General features: G+C 45.9%; 1 protein-coding gene across 1 annotated transcript; it reads right to left on the reverse strand.

Moving 5' to 3' along the window:
* Nucleotides 1-3,683: 3,683 nt before the first annotated feature.
* Nucleotides 3,684-4,280, reverse strand: LOC124647078 (zinc finger BED domain-containing protein RICESLEEPER 2-like). Its single transcript, XM_047187069.1, has 2 exons — nucleotides 3,905-4,280; nucleotides 3,684-3,796 (listed from the first exon to the last, which is right to left on the reverse strand). The coding sequence occupies exons 1-2, from the start codon at nucleotides 4,278-4,280 to the stop codon at nucleotides 3,684-3,686; spliced, it is 489 nt and encodes a 162-aa protein (XP_047043025.1).
* Nucleotides 4,281-17,022: the final 12,742 nt, after the last annotated feature.

The following is a 17,022-nucleotide window of genomic DNA, read 5'->3' on the forward strand; positions in this document are numbered from 1 at the left end:
TACACTACTCACGGCTAGTATATAGGACACACTAGTGAAGATGATCTTACATTTTTTCGATAAAGGGAATATATTAATATCAAGAAGATACCAATTACACCCAGGCTCTGCAACTACGAGGTACCGTAATAATAGTACGGATGCACCCAGCCAAAAAATAAAAATAAAACTAAGAAACAAAAGGTCCCGCTACGGTGTTCTAGCCGTAGGAGCAAAAATACATCCACCACCATGACAACACCTGAACTCCAGACTCTCCAAGAACGACGCCTCCAAGAAGAAAATAGTGCACAAGGGTCGTCGCCGCCCGATCAAAAGATATTAGGTTTTCACCATGAAGATAATCCCCGCTCTCAATACAGTGCCTTCAACAAAGCAATTACCAGGGACAACCAGTTAAGACCAGACCTTGGATTTTCACCCTGAAAGGTAAAACTCTGAATTTCACCTATGTTGCCGCCCCACTTGCATATTGCTGCTTTAACACCAAGCAAGCCCCTCAACAATATAGAGACTCAAAACTCTATTGCTAGTCCTCCAATCTGGCATCGCCTCTGATTTCACCATGTACCAGAATGTCATATGATGGCAGCACATAACAGAGCGTTGCATCGCTCCCTCCAGAAGCAAACGGTCGGATAAAAGTATGGGTGCGCACAACCGGATACCACCAGATCCAGCAAACTCCAGGCAAAAGATGCACTGTTCCATTTGCCAGCGGAGCTTTCCAAAACTCATCACTCTAGCCAGATCAAGATGGACATGCCTCAGGTAGGTCTTCATCTTCGCATAAGATAGACCCGAGGACCGCCACCATTATTTGGGTCGGGCCCAACGCAGCCGACCATCCCAAGCCGGCCGAGGCAACGCGGCGAGACGCCTTGCAACCGGCCGACCCTCCACCGGCGACAACAAAGATCACAAAGAGGGAAATGAGAAGACCGACCTAGGGCTTACACCCATCTGGTCCATCCTACCTCGCACCTCCACCACCGGCCTGGCCCGCCGCGAGCGGCCACAACCACCATCACCAGGACACCGCCCAGACCGGCGCATAGGCCGTCTTTCGCAGCGGAGCTGATGCCCTAGGCACGCCACCGCTCACGACGTCAGGCGTGCCGCTCAGGCCGCCACACATCGAGCAGCCAGCACGCTGTGGTGCCTGGCGAGCACACCACACCCAACCGGGGAGGATCCTTCCCACGCCGATCCACCACGCCAGGGGACGAGCAGGCCCCGCTGCTGCCGGCAACGACCAGGCAGAGCCCAGCCACATCTCATGGCGACGTCGGGAGGAGGAAGGAGTGGTGGTGGTGGTGGGGGGGGGGGGGTTGGCGACAGCTATCTAGGGTTTGCCCATCGCCACACAGGGGCGAGAGGAGGAAACAACGGAGCGAACACGGGCTCAAATGTATAGGAATACATGTTCTATCATTTAGTATAATCTTAAAACCATCCGCCGACGTCCTACCACCGGCACTACGACAGCGACGACGATTGAACGTGCCGAGTGTTTTTTCTTCGCAACGAAAATAGCCACAGAGGTTTTCGTATGTTCTCCCTGCATACGATTTTCTTGGCAGCGAACATACGAAATCTGCGAGACTAACACATGTTAGATTTCCTTATTTTGCAATATTTTAACTATGTATTAGTTTGTGTAAAACCATGTTCTCAATTATGTATTAGTTCGTGTAATGTTTCTTCTCTCTATTAAAATACGTAAAATATAAAAAAAAACAAAAAATTAATGTAAAAACAAGCTTGTCGGTCTCGTTTGAGGAACACGGCTGAATAGAGAAGTCTTTTTAACGCGGTTGGAAGAAAAAATTACCCCAAACGTTCAATCCAGCATTATTTAAAAAACGTTTTAAGGGACGCGAAGATGCTCTAAAACCATCCGGCGGCGGTGTGCTCGTGCCGGGTCCGTTGTTTTGTCCCGGCCTCAACTAGTCCGGTCAAGAGGGGCTGTTTAGAAGGAAAAAGGGAAAACCATAGAAGAGGCATGATCACGTGAGGATTGGGATCAGAGCAGTTGCGTGTTCTCACCTTTCTCTACAAGACAAAGACAAAGTAGTGCAGAAGCAGAAGCATACAATGAGGCCGGTCAAAGTCCCCATTCACCTGTTGTTCTTGGTATTTCCATTCGAGCAAGAAAGAAAGGGGAATATATAAAACAGCTCTACTACGTACTGTTACATGATTTCTTTAGCACAAGAGTTAGTCTGAAAACCATCACGATCGTGGTAATCTCAAAACACCCTTGCACAAAACCTTAGCCCATCTATGTACTAGCTTAACTCCCGTTCCCGTGTTCAGCGCTCTCCGGAAAACTACTCGTTGTTCTACTTGTATGTATATACCAAAAACCCAGTTAAAACGTGGCCAATAGTACGGGGGCGTATGCACGACATTATCTCAAATAAACAAACAGAAGAGACAAGTAGAGTACTCATGTTCATTGCGCCGGGGAAAGGAGAGATTTGGTGAGAAAAGACAGCTGCGGATGCCAGAGCGCTGCTTCTGTGCTGTGCACTTCTTTTCAGGCTGCACAAATGCAGATGATCAGGCCCTGCATGCCTCTGCCTCCTGGTTCCTGCTGTGTCCTGTGGCTGTGGGCGTGCCGTGCGATGTGCGTGACCGCCTAGGCGTCTCTCTGCCTACTCTTCACGGGATGGCACTAGTTCTACAATGAAAAATGCCGACCACCAAAGTCGTCAATGCGTCGCCAATGCTTTTAACTCTCTCTGGGCGTTCGGGAAATCCCGAAAATTCGGGACGGGAAATTCGGGAAAAAACTATTTCGGGAGCTGGGAGATGACACCCGAAATTGCACCTACAAATGTCAATCCCGACAATTCGGGTACCCGACAATTCGGGTTCGGGATCGGGAAATCCTGAATAGCCCGATTTATACAGTGAACCAAAAAAACTGTAGCGTTTCAGCATTGTTTCAGACAAAATTTTGACAGCACTTCAGCCCTATTTTGATGATATTTTGACAGCAATTCAACATAGTAACAAGAGATATAGCATAAGGGCATAAGAAACAACAAACAAGTAGCAGTACTGCAGTAGCACAATAGTACGTAGTCGAGGAAACAATGTAGCATTACAAGTTCATCACATGACATAAATTTTAAGTTTCAAACAGACACTCAAACAGTGAGCAGCAGTGCACCACCAATACACCATGAACCAGCAAGCCAGCACCCAACTTCAAACCGACCAAACAAACGGCAGCAAGTGAGCATCAAGGCTACGTCCACCTCCAGTCCTCGGTGAGTAGCAAGTCCACGCTCCACGGCTTGAACCTAGAAGGGGACAAAATGTTAGATTGTTAGTGTGTCACGGACGCTAGCAGATTATAGTTCTCAAACCTGGAAATAACAATTGCAAGGTAAACATGCTCTGGTTGTATTTGTGCAAACAGATAAAACTTACTTTAGGGTCAGCTAGCAGTATATAGTCCATTGAATACTTTTGGGTTAGCTAGCAGTATATACTATATAGTCCATTGAAAATAACAATGTAAGCTAGCAGTATAATAGTCCATTGAATACTTTTGGGTCAGCTAGCAGTATATAGTCCATTGGAAATAATAATTGCAAGGTAAGCTAGCAGTATATATTACATGTCCATTGGAAATAATAATTACAAGTGAAGGTGCTTACATACAAAGATCATGTTCCAGGTTTGCAAATGGACATGCTTTCAACAGGTTTGCTAATGCATGCCCTCTTTTTATCAGCTTTTCCTTTGCTAATGTGCAGGCCACCAAATTCTTCAATAAGCTCTATTGACATGCAGCAAACAATGTAAAAATAGAATTAGTGATATTGTGAATTTGTGATAATGAAGCACAAGGCAGTTACACAAACATAAACATGAGCGAAGATCATACCTTTTTCAATCACAGCTAGCTCCTCCATACTCTCCTGGATATCAATTGGAGTAGTCCTTCTAAGCCAATCTTGTCCACAAACTAGAGCTTCCAGCATAAAAGGAGTAAGGGAGGTACGGAAGTCATCTAAAATCCGTCCACTTGTGCTGAAGGCAGACTCTGATGCAACACTCGAGATTGGAATAGCAAGCGCATCACGTGCCAAGTGAGCTAAGACTGGAAACCGGCTTTCATTGATCTTCCACCAAGCAAGAATGTCCAACTTCATCTCCACATCTTCAGTATCTTCAGCTAGATATTTGTCAAGTTCGGACTTGGAGTTGCTACTTGCACCATTGTTCATCTTCAGCTTCTTTGCAATGACATCTTTTAGCATGCCTTGGCGTTCTCTCCGGGCATAATTCCCGAATCCCGAATCCCGAACCCGAAATTCCCGATCCCGAACCCGTATATCCCGAACCCGAAAAACCCGAGCATTAAATCGGGAACGTGTTTCGATTTCCCGAAATTAGTTCAGGAATTTCGGGTTTGTACCGTGGTATCCCGAATATCCCGAACGAAACATAGCCCAGCCCATCAAAACTCAGCCCAGCCCAAGAACGTGAAGGGAAAACCCTAGACTACCAGTAACCAGTCCCCAGACTCACGCGAGAGTTGAGACTCGAGACATCCCCCAGTCCCCTTCGGCCTTCGCCAGCCGCCACACGCGACACGCCCCCAGTTCCCGCCGGCCGCCGCCACTCCCCTCCCCGTCGAGGCGTCGTCCCCGTAGCCACCTCCCCGTCGTCCCGCCAGGTTCCCTTCCCCTCCCTACGCCAGCCGGGCCAAGCCGCGCCCGCCGCCGCCGGCCGAGAGCCCCGCGGAGGACGATTCCTAGCAGCCGGACGCGGCCGCGTGGCAGAGGGAGAAGCTCCCAGCGAGCTGCCCCGCCCGCCCACCATCCCCTTCCAGCCGCGCGTCGCCAACGCCATCCGCCTCGTCGGCACCGTCGGCGCGCCCGTGCAGCTCCAGCGCCTCCCCGACGGCCGCTTCTCCGCCGTCTCTGTGCTCGTGCAGGACCGCCGCGCCGACTTCCCCAAGTTCTGGTGCGATCCCCGGTTTCCCTCACTCTCTGCTGCACTTACACGGTGATCGGTCGGTTGTGTCTGGTACTTAGGTTCAGATTGCTGGTCTTGGTTTTAATTGCAGCGAAATTATGCAAATTCTCAGTACGATTTTATAACCTTTGTATGTAGGCTGAGACATGAAAGTGGGACATCCCTGTTCTGTTCCATTTTTAAGTTAACCCTTCTAACGGATCCAGTAAAGTATCTGTTGGAAGATTTTCTGATCAAACGCTGAACTTTATGTCTAGCCTTCTAACCTGTACCGTATGACTGTATGAGCATTAGAAAGTCTATATGATCCTTTTAAATTTGCAATCTGCCAAATGTCAATCCCTATTTTAATTTGCAACCTGTAGCCCTGCCATTAGCAATGGGCATAGCAATTCCATGTCGTGTCCCGTATGTGTTGTACATATATAAAATCTGTCTTAATTATACCATATGATTTGCAATTTTTTTAACACAAGTTATTCTCTACTTATTTCATAGATGACCGAAGCTGAGAATCAAATGGATATGGAGGAACCTGAGAATCAAATTGTGTCAATGGAGTTCTGCTCAGGTTCATTACATGAGGAGTTTGGTTCTGGTTCACAGCCATCACATGAGGAGTTCGGCTCTGGTTCACAGCCATCGAAACTTCACATGCACGTACAACGACAACAATACCTAAAGATCCTATTGATGTTGACAAGGAGCCTGTGAAAGAGCAGGGAAGGAGGGCGATGGCAGACCGGTCAGAGTGGTGGGGGCACTTCATCAAGATCAAAGACAACAATGATGTGGTGATTGCTGCTAAGTGCAAGTACTGCTCACGACAAGTGAAGGCTGAAACAGATAGACATGGTACATCTGGAATGAAGAGGCATTTCAATGTTTGCAAGAGGAATCCTCACAAGTTCAACAAAGATCCAACGCAAGGGACCATCCAAGCAACTTATGGAGGTGCAGTTGGGACTTGGAAGTTTGATCCAGATGGTATTAGGATAGCTTTTACTGAGATGATCATTGCAGACGAGTTGCCATTTGCTTTTGGTGAGAAGGCAGGCTTTAGGAAATTTATGTCCATAGCTTGCCCACGCTTCACTGTCCCATCTAGAAGAACAACCACTAGAGACGTTGTCAAGATGTTTTTCAAAGAGAAGGCGAGGCTGAAGAAATTCTTCAAGGATTCTTGTCAAAGAGTTTGTCTAACAACAGATTGTTGGACATCTCAGCAGCTAGATGGTTACATGACTGTGACAGCAAGCTTTATTGATGAAAACTGGATTATGCATAAGAAGATCATCAATTTCTTCTTGGTGAAGGGGCACAAAGGGGACGACATAGGGAGGAACTTGGTCAGATGCATGGCTCGAATGGGGTATGGAGAGGGTGTTGACTGTTACAGTTGATAATGCTAGTTCAAATGACAGTGGTATTGTGTATTTGAGGAGGCATTTGAACAAGTCACCTTCCAACATTGCAAAGGGCAAGTATTTGCATATGAGGTGTGCTGCCCACATAGTCAACTCTGATTGTGCAAGATGGCTTGAAGGAGGTAGACTTGTCAATCCAGCATGTTAGAGCCAGCACGTTAGGTACATCAGGAATGGTGGAACAAGGATTACCAAGTTCAAGGAAATTGTTGTTGAAGAGAAAGTGGATGCCAAGGCATTTCTCAGGATTGATGTGCCAACCAGATGGAACTCCACTTTTCTTATGCTAAAATCTGCTAATGTGTATGAGAAAGTGTTCACAAGGTTAGGTGAAGAGGACTTGACTTACAAGTTTGACCTGTCCGAGGAGAACGATGGTTATGGTTGCCCGAAGAAGCAGATTGGGAGAATGCAAAGAAGATGGAGGAGTTCCTAGGACACTTCTACGATCCGACTACCCGTGTGTCCGCTACACTTCATGTCACTTCAAACACATTCTTCCATGAGATTGCAGAAGTTCATTTGCTGATTAAAGCTTGGTTGGAAAGTAAAGATGCTTTGCAAGTTGCTATGGGGCAAAGAATGAAAGATAAATTTGACAAGTATTGGGGACTTTGGCACATTAACGATAAGAACAAGGAGAGCATGAATGAGAAGGGAAAGGGAAAGGGAAAAGGAAAGGAGAAGGAGAAGGAGAACATTAACTTGATGATTTTTGTTGCGAGCAGCTTGTTGATCCAAGATACAAACTATCTCCATACACACATGCAGTAATTGAAGAAATATTTGGACAGGAAAGAGGACTGCTAGTTTGGGCAGCAGTTACCACATGTGTGAACTCTTTGTTTGAAGAGTATACAAAGTTGTATGCTCCTGTTGAAGTAACAGCTGAAGTGGAAAATTCAACTACATCAAAGGGAGGACGCCAAGGCATGCTAAAAGATGTCATTGCAAAGAAGCTGAAGATGAACAATGGTGCAAGTAGCAACTCCAAGTCCGAACTTGACAAATATCTAGCTGAAGATACTGAAGATGTGGAGATGAAGTTGGACATTCTTGCTTGGTGGAAGATCAATGAAAGCCGGTTTCCAGTCTTAGCTCACTTGGCACGCTTGCTATTCCAATCTCGAGTGTTGCATCAGAGTCTGCCTTCAGCACAAGTGGACGGATTTTAGATGACTTCCGTACCTCCCTTACTCCTTTTATGCTGGAAGCTCTAGTTTGTGGACAAGATTGGCTTAGAAGGACTACTCCAATTGATATCCGAGGAGAGTATGGAGGAGCTAGCTGTGATTGAAAAAGGTATGATCTTCGCTCATGTTTATGTTTGTGTAACTACCTTGTGCTTCATTATCACAAATTCACAATATCACTAATTCTATTTTTACATTGTTTGCTGCATGTCAATAGAGCTTATTGAAGAATTTGGTGGCCTGCACATTAGCAAAGGAAAAGCTGATAAAAAGAGGGCATGCATTAGCAAACTCCGTTGAAAGCATGTCCATTTGCAAACCTGGAACATGATCTTTGTATGTAAGCACCTTCACTTGTAATTATTATTTCCAATGGACATGTACTATATACTGCTAGCTTACCTTGCAATTATTATTTCCAATGGACTATATACTGCTAGCTGACCCAAAAGTATTCAATGGACTATTATACTCGCTAGCTTACATTGTTATTTTCAATGGACTATATAGTATATACTGCTAGCTAACCCAAAAGTATTCAATGGACTATATACTCGCTAGCCGACCCTAAAGTAAGTTTTATCTGTTTGCCCAAATACAACCGGAGCATGTTTACCTTGCAATTGTTATTTCCAGGTTTGAGAACTATAATCTGCTAGCGTCCGTGACACACTAACAATCTAACATTTTGTCCCCTTCTAGGTTCAAGCCGTGGAGCGTGGACTTGCTACTCACCGAGGACTCGGAGGTGGACGTAGCCTTGATGCTCACTTGCTGCCATTTGTTTGGTCGGTTTGAAGTTGGGTGCTGGCTTGCTGGTTCATGGTGTATTGGTGGTGCACTGCTGCTCACTGTTTGAGTGTCTGTTTGAAACTTAAAATTTATGTCATGTGATGAACTTGTAATGCTACATTGTTTCCTCGACTACGTACTATTGTGCTACTGCAGCATCGCTACTTGTTTGTTGTTTCTTATGCCCTTATGCTATATCTCTTGTTGCTATGTTGAATTGCTGTCAAAATATCATCAAAATAGGGCTGAAGTGCTGTCAAAATTTTGTCCGAAACAATGCTGAAACGCTACGGCTTTTTTGGTTCACCGTATAAATCGGGCTATTCAGGATTTCCCGATCCCGAACCCGAATTGTCGGGTACCCGAATTGTCGGGATTGACATTTGTAGGTGCAATTTCGGGTGTCATCTCCCAGCTCCCGAAATAGTTTTTTCCCGAATTTCCCGTCCCGAATTTTCGGGATTTCCCGAACGCCCAGAGAGACTTGGCGTCCTCCCTTTGATGTAGTTGAATTTTCCACTTCAGCTGTTACTTCAGCAGGAGCATACAACTTTGTATACTCTTCAAACAAAGAGTTCACACATGTGGTAACTGCTGCCCAAACTAGCAGTCCTCTTTCCTGTCCAAATATTTCTTCAATTACTGCATGTGTGTATGGAGATAGTTTGTATCTTGGATCAACAACTGCTGCAACAAAAATCATCAAGTTAATGTTCTCCTTCTCCTTCTCCTTTCCTTTTCCCTTTCCCTTTCCCTTCTCATTCATGCTCTCCTTGTTCTTATCGTTAATGTGCCAAAGTCCCCAATACTTGTCAAATTTATCTTTCATTCTTTGCCCCATAGCAACTTGCAAAGCATCTTTACTTTCCAACCAAGCTTTAATCAGCAAATGAACTTCTGCAATCTCATGGAAGAATGTGTTTGAAGTGACATGAAGTGTAGCAGACACACGGGTAGTCAGATCGTAGAAGTGTCCTAGGAACTCCTCCATCTTCTTTGCATTCTCCCAATCTGCTTCTTCTGGGCAACCATAACCATCGTTCTCCTCGGACAGGTCAAACTTGTAAGTCAAGTCCTCTTCACCTAACCTTGTGAACACTTTCTCATACACATTAGCAGATTTTAGCATAAGAAAAGTGGAGTTCCATCTCGAGTTGGCACATCAATCCTGAGAAATGCCTTGGCATCCACTTTCTCTTCAACAACAATTTCCTTGAACTTGGTAATCCTTGTTCCACCATTCCTGATGTACCTAACAGCAGCTCTAACACGCTGGATTGACAAGTCTACCTCCTTCAAGCCATCTTGCACAATCAGGTTGACTATGTGGGCAGCACACCTCATATGCAAATACTTGCCCTTTGCAATGTTGGAAGGTGACTTGTTCAAATGCCTCCTCAAATACACAATACCACTGTCATTTGAACTAGCATTATCAACTGTAACAGTCAACACCCTCTCCATACCCCATTCAGCCATGCATCTGACCAAGTTCCTCCCTATGTCGTCCCCTTTGTGCCCCTTCACCAAGAAGAAATTGATGATCTTCTTATGCATAATCCAGTTTTCATCAATAAAGCTTGCTGTCACAGTCATGTAACCATCTAGCTCGCTGAGATGTCCAACAATCCGTTGTTAGACAAACTCTTTGACAAGAATCCTTGAAGAATTTCTTCACCTCGCCTTCTCTTTGAAAAACATCTTGACAACGTCTCTAGTGGTTGTTCTTCTAGATGGGACAAGTGAAGCGTGGGCAAGCTATGGACATAAATTTCCTAAAGCCTCGCCTTCTCACCAAAAGCAAATGGCAACTCGTCCGCAATGATCATCTCGAGAAAAGCTATCCTAATACCATCTGGATCAAACTTCCAAGTCCCAACTGCACCTCCATAAGTTGCTTGGATGGTCCCTTGCGTTGGATCTTTGTTGAACTTGTGAGGATTCCTCTTGCAAACATTGAAATGCCTCTTCATTCCAGATGTACCATGTCTATCTCGTTTCGTACTTCACTTGCCGTGAGCGAGTACTTGCACTTAGCAGGCAATCACCACATCATTGTTGTCTTTGATCTTGATGAAGTGCCCCCACCACTCGACCGGTCCGCCATCGCCCTCCTTCCCTGCTCTTTCACAGGCTCCTTGTCAACATCAATAGGATCTTTAGGTATTGTTGTTGTTGTCTCGTGCATGTGAAGTTTCGATGGTCGTGAACCGCAGCCGAACTCCTCATGTGATGGCTGTGAACCAGAACCAAACTCCTCATGTAATGAACCTGAGCAGAACTCCATTGACACAATTTGATTCTCAGGTTCCTCCATATCCATTTGATTCTCAGCTTCGGTCATCTATGAAATAAGTAGAGAATAACTTGTGTTAAAAAAATTGCAAATCATATGGTATAATTAAGACAGATTTTATATATGTACAACACATACGGGACACGACATGGAATTGCTATGCCCATTGCTAATGGCAGGGCTACGGAGTTGCAAATTAAAATAGGGATTGACATTTGGCGATTGCAAATTTAAAAGGATCATATAGACTTTCTAATGCTCATACAGTCATACGGTACAGGTTAGAAGGCTAGACATAAAGTTCAGCGTTTGATCAGAAAATCTTCCAACAGATACTTTACTGGATCCGTTAGAAGGGTTAACTTAAAAATGGAACAGAACGAGGATGTCCCACTTTCATGTCTCAGCCTACATACAAAGGTTATAAAATCGTACTGAGAATTTGCATAATTTCGCTGCAATTAAAACCAAGACCAGCAATCTGAACCTAAGTACCGGACACAACCGACCGATCACCGTGTAAGTGCAGCAGAGAGTGAGGGAAATCGGGGATCGCACCAGAACTTGGGGAAGTCGGCGCGGCGGTCCTGCACGAGCACGGAGACGGCGGAGAAGCGGCCGTCGGGGAGGCGCTGGAGCTGCACGGGCGCGCCGACGGTGCCGACGAGGCGGATGGCGTTGGCGACGCGCGGCTGGAAGGGGATGGTGGGCGGGCGGGGCAGCTCGCTGGGAGCTTCTCCCTCTGCCACGCGGCCGCGTCCGGCTGCTAGGAATCGTCCTCCACGGGGCTCTCGGCCGGCGGCGGCGGGCGCGGCTTGGCCCGGCTGGCGTAGGGAGGGGAAGGGAACCTGGCGGGACGACGGGGAGGTGGCTACGGGGACGACGCCTCGACGGGGAGGGGAGTGGCGGCGGCCGGCGGGAACTGGGGGCGTGTCGCGTGTGGCGGCTGGCGAAGGCCGAAGGGGACTGGGGGCTGTCTCGAGTCTCAACTCTCGCGTGAGTCTGGGGACTGGTTACTGGTAGTCTAGGGTTTCCCCTTCACGTTCTTGGGCTGGGCTGAGTTTTGATGGGCTGGGCTATGTTTCGTTCGGGATACTCGGGATATTCGGGATACCACGGTACAAACCCGAAATTCCTGAACTAATTTCGGGAAATCGAAACACGTTCCCGATTTAATGCTCGGGTTTTTCGGGTTCGGGATATACGGGTTCGGGATCGGGAATTTCGGGTTCGGGATTCGGGATTCGGGAATTATGCCCGGAGAGACTTTTAACAAGATATACTTTTTTTTTGCCAAGAAAAAAACATATACATTAACCAAAATGCTAAAGTAACATATACAAATTTCGATGGCCCTTGTAAACTTTGATATGAAAACTTGTATTCTACAAATTTGCTGCTAACAAACATTCCATTATGACAGTTGAGTTAATTACGAGGAGAGTTGTGTCCCCGCTGACAATTCTTCCTAAAAACACCAACACCGGCCTGATTTAATTTTACAAAATATCAAAAAAGGATTTTTTTAGTTTTAGAAATATAAGAAAAAGATCATCTCCGCCCGCTGATCCCCTCCTATCCGCCGCTGCCGCCGGCGCCGGCCCCTGGTACCGAACGGTTCTAGGGGAGGTGGACGTGGCGGCCATCTCCTCGATGCGGCTGGGGCTGGGTCGTCGGAGACGGACAGGGGCGGTGGGCGGGGCGGCATTCCCCGGCCAGGCGGCGGCATCGCTCTTCACCGAGCCTTCGTGGGTCTAGGCTGCCCGCCTAGACCGGCCGTCTTCCCGGTGGCGCGAGCGGGCGTAGGGCGGTGGATCGGTGGGTGGATCGGTCGGTGGAGGGTTGCGGAGAAGGCGCTACGGCAGCGGCGGTCCTCGGTGGTTGCTGCCGGCGGCAGCCTCAGTGCAGCCGGTGGCGGCGCGACCAGGGCCTGATCGTGGCTATGTAGCCTGCTGGTTCCCACACCCTAGGGTCATTCGTCTTACCGGATCTTCGGTGTGACATGCGGCGAGGATGGCCGTTTGCGTGGGGGCTCGGCCTGTGTAAAGGCGGTGGTCCTAGGGTTCCTCACGCGCCAAGACGAAGACCTTCTGGATGTTGATCTTCTTCATCGAGCCGGAGTGATGAGTTCTGGAAGGCTCCGCCGGCGAATGGAACATTGCATCTTATGTCTGGAGTTCGCTGGATCGGGTGATATTCGGTCGCACGCACCCATGCTTTTATTCCGACCGTTTGCTTCTGGAGGGAGCGGCGTGAAGCTCTTTTTCTGTGTTGACATCAAGCACTAGTAGGAAAAGCCTCATCAGTGGCGCACGAAAATGTGATTCTGTGGCGCACGGGTGGTGCGCCACAGAAGCGTCGCCACAAAAATAAGCTTTCTGTGGCGCACCTGGTCGTGCGCCACGAAATAGGGTTTACGTGGCGCACCGGGCCGGGTGCGCCACGTGAAATAAGTAGTTCCGTGGCGCATGTGGTGTAGCTGCGCCACGTAAACAAGTGCGCCACGGAATTATTTTTTGGTGCGCCACGTAACTATGTACGGGTATACTCGATTTTGTGCTCCCCGGTGTATTATACGGGTTTTATACTGGTTTTATACACCGTATACAGGTTATATACTCGATATAATATAGACAGATATAATATGGACATATATAATCATCACATCATCATCACATTACTTAGAGCCCGATCGAGTTATACATATAGCTCCATACAACTCATAATCCATGCAAATTAAGAAAGTTCTCATCATCTCTAGATACAAACGAAGTGACACCGGCCGCCGCCTACACTAGGATGAAATAGAGTACCTCCGCGACGATGGTGAGCAAGAGCGAGAGCATGATACGTCTCCAACGTATCGATAATTTCTTGTGTTCCATGCCACATTATTGATGTTATCTACATGTTTTATGCACACTTTATATCATATTCGTGCATTTTCTGGAACTAACCTATTAACAAGATGCCGAAGTGCCGCTTCTGTTTTCTCGCTGTTTTTGGTTTCAGAAATCCTAGTAAAGAAATATTCTCGGAATTGGACGAAATAAAAGCCCGGAGGCCTATTTTCTCACGAAGCTTCCGGAAGTCCGAAGGAGAGACGAAGAGGGGCCACGGGGCGCCAAACCCTAGGGCGGCGCGGCCCCCCCTTGGCCGCGCCGGCCCGTGGTGTGGGCCCCCGTGCCGCCTCTTGACTTGCCCTTCCGCCTACAAATAGCCTCCGTGACGAAACCCCCGGTACCGAGAGCCACGATACGGAAAACATTACCGAGACGCCGTCGCCGCCGATCCCATCTCGGGGGATCCCGGAGATCGCCTCCGGCACCCTCGCCGGAGAGGGGAATCATCTCCCGGAGGACTCTACACCGCCATGGTCGCCTCCGGAGTGATGAGTGAGTAGTCTACCCCTGGACTATGGGTCCATAGCAGTAGCTAGATGGTTGTCTTCTCCCCATTGTGCTATCATTGTCGGATCTTGTGAGCTGCCTATCATGATCAAGATCATCTATATGTAATTCTATATGTTGCGTTTGTTGGGATCCGATGAATAGAGAATACTTGTTATGTTGATTATCAAAGTTATGCTTATGTGTTGTTTATGATCTTGCATGCTCTCCGTTTCTAGTAGAGGCTCTGGCCAAGTTTTTACTTTTAACTCCAAGAGGGAGTACTTATGCTCGATAGTGGGTTCATGCTCGCATTGACACCGGGACAATGGACGAAAGTTCTAAGGTTGTGTTGTGCTGTTGCCACTAGGGATAAAACATTGATGCTATGTCTAAGGATGTAGTTGTTGATTACATTACGCACCATACTTAATGCAATTGTCTCGTTGCTTGCAACTTAATACCGGAGGGGGTTCGGATGATAACCTCGAAGGTGGACTTTTTAGGCATAGATGCGGTTGGATGGCGGTCTATGTACTTTGTCGTAATGCCCAATTAAATCTCACTATACTCATCATGATATGTATGTGCATTGTCATGCTCTCTTTATTTGTCAATTGCCCAACCGTAATTTGTTCACCCAACATGCTCGTTCGTCTTATGGGAGAGACACCTCTAGTGAACTGTGGACCCCGGTCCAATTCTCTTTACCGAAATACAATCTATCGCAATACTTGTTTCTACTCGTTTTCTCTCGCAAACAATCATCTTCCACACAATACGGTTAATCCTTTGTTACAGCAAGCCGGTGAGATTGACAACCTCACTCGTTTCGTTGGGGCAAAGTAGCTTGGTTGTGTTGTGCGAGTTCCACGTTGGCGCCGGAATCTCCGGTGTTGCGCCGCACTACATCCCGCCGCCATCAACCTTCAACGTGCTTCTTGGCTCCTCCTGGTTCGATAAACCTTGGTTTCTTTCCGAGGGAAAACTTGCTGCTGTGCGCATCATACCTTCCTCTTGGGGTTGCCCAACGAACGTGTGAAATACACGCCATCAAGCTCTTTTTCCGGCGCCGTTGTCGGGGAGATCAAGACACGCTCGCAAGGGGAGTCTCCACTTCTCAATCTCTTTACTTTGTTTTTGTCTTGCTTTATTTTATTTACTACTTTGTTTGCTGCACTTATATCAAAACACAAAAAAATTAGTTGCTAGTTTTACTTTATTTGCTATCTTGTTTGCTATATCGAAAACACAAAAAAATTAGTTTACTTGCATTTACTTTATCTAGTTTGCTTTATTTACTATTGCTAAAATGGCCAACGCTGAAAATACTAAGTTGTGTGACTTCACAACCACAAATAATAATGATTTCTTATGCACACCTATTGCTCCACTCGCTACTACAAACAGAATTCTTTGAAATTAAACCTGCTTTACTGAATCTTGTCATGAACAATCAATTTTCTGGAATTAGTTCTGATGATGCTGCTGCCCATCTTAATAATTTTGTTGAACTATGTGAAATGCAAAAATATAAAGATGTAGATGGTGATATTATTAAACTAAAATTGTTTCCTTTCTCATTAAGAGGAAGAGCTAAAGATTGGTTGCTATCTCCGCCTAAGAATAGTATTGATTCATGGACTAAATGCAAGGATGCTTTTATTGGTAGATATTATCCCCCTGCTAAAATTATATCTTTGAGGAGTAGCATAATGAATTTTAAACAATTAGATACTGAACATGTTGCTCAAGCTTGGGAAAGAATGAAATCTCTCGGTAAAAAATTGCCCAACCCATGGACCGACTACTTGGATGATCATCCAAACCTTCTATGCAGGACTAAATTTTTCTTCACGGAATTTATTGGATTCAGCTGCTGGAGGTACCTTTATGTCCATCACTCTTGGTGAAGCAACAAAGCTTCTTGATAATATGATGATCAACTACTCGAATGGCACACTGGAAAGAGCCCCACAAGGTAAGAAGGTAAATTCTGTTGAAGAATCCTCTTCCTTGAATGATAAGGTTGATGCTATTATGTCTATGCTTGTGAATGATAGGACTAATATTGATCCTAATAATGTTCCGTTAGCTTCATTGGTTGCACAAGAAGAACATGTTGATGTAAACTTCATTAAAAATAATAATTTCAACAACAATGCTTACCGAACAATTCTAGTAATAACTATAGGCCATATCCTTATAATAATGGCAACGGCTATGGTAATTCTTATGGAAATTCTTACAACAATAATAGGAATTCACCCCCTGGACTTGAAGCCATGCTTAAAGAATTTATTAGTACACAAACTGCCTTTAACAAATCCGTTGAGGAAAAGCTCAATAAAATTGATATTCTTGTTTCTAGAGTTGATAGTCTTGCCTCTGATGTTGATCTTTTGAAATCGAAAGTTATGCCTAATAGGGATATTGAAAATAAAATTGTTACTACAGCAAATGCCATCCAAGTTAGAATTAATGAGAATATAAGATTAATGGCTGAACTCGCGTGCTAGGTGGGATAGAGAAGAAAATGAAAAACTAGCTAAAGAGAAGAATATAGCTAAAGTTTGGACTATTACCACCACTAGTAATGCTAATGCTACACATGTTGCTGCACCTCCTACTCATACTAATAAAAGAATTGGTGTTAGCAATGTTTCCACTTCTAATGCAAAGCGCGAAAAACTGCTCGAAACTCGCTAAAACCGTCGAAACCGCTCGCGATAAAGCTGCTGAAATTTTTTCCAACATTGGGGATGATGATCCCATTGCTTTAGATTATAATGGTTTGAATTTTGATGATTGCCACATCTCTGAAGTTATAAAGTTCTTGCAAAAACTTGCTAAAAGTCCTAATGCTAGTGCTATAAATTTGGCTTTCACGCATCATATTACAAATGCTCTCATAAAAGCTAGAG

The sequence above is a fragment of the Lolium rigidum genome, chromosome 4 (genome assembly GCF_022539505.1).
Source record: "Lolium rigidum isolate FL_2022 chromosome 4, APGP_CSIRO_Lrig_0.1, whole genome shotgun sequence".
NCBI lineage: Eukaryota > Viridiplantae > Streptophyta > Magnoliopsida > Poales > Poaceae > Lolium > Lolium rigidum.

Coding starts and splice junctions, on each gene's coding strand:
- LOC124647078 (XM_047187069.1), bottom strand. CDS start 4,280: ATGCTAAAAGATGTCATTGCAAAGAAGCTGAAGATGAACAATGGTGCA. Junction 3,797..3,904: donor GCTAGCTGTGATTGAAAAAG/GTATGATCTTCG, acceptor GCATGTCAATAG/AGCTTATTGAAGAATTTGGT.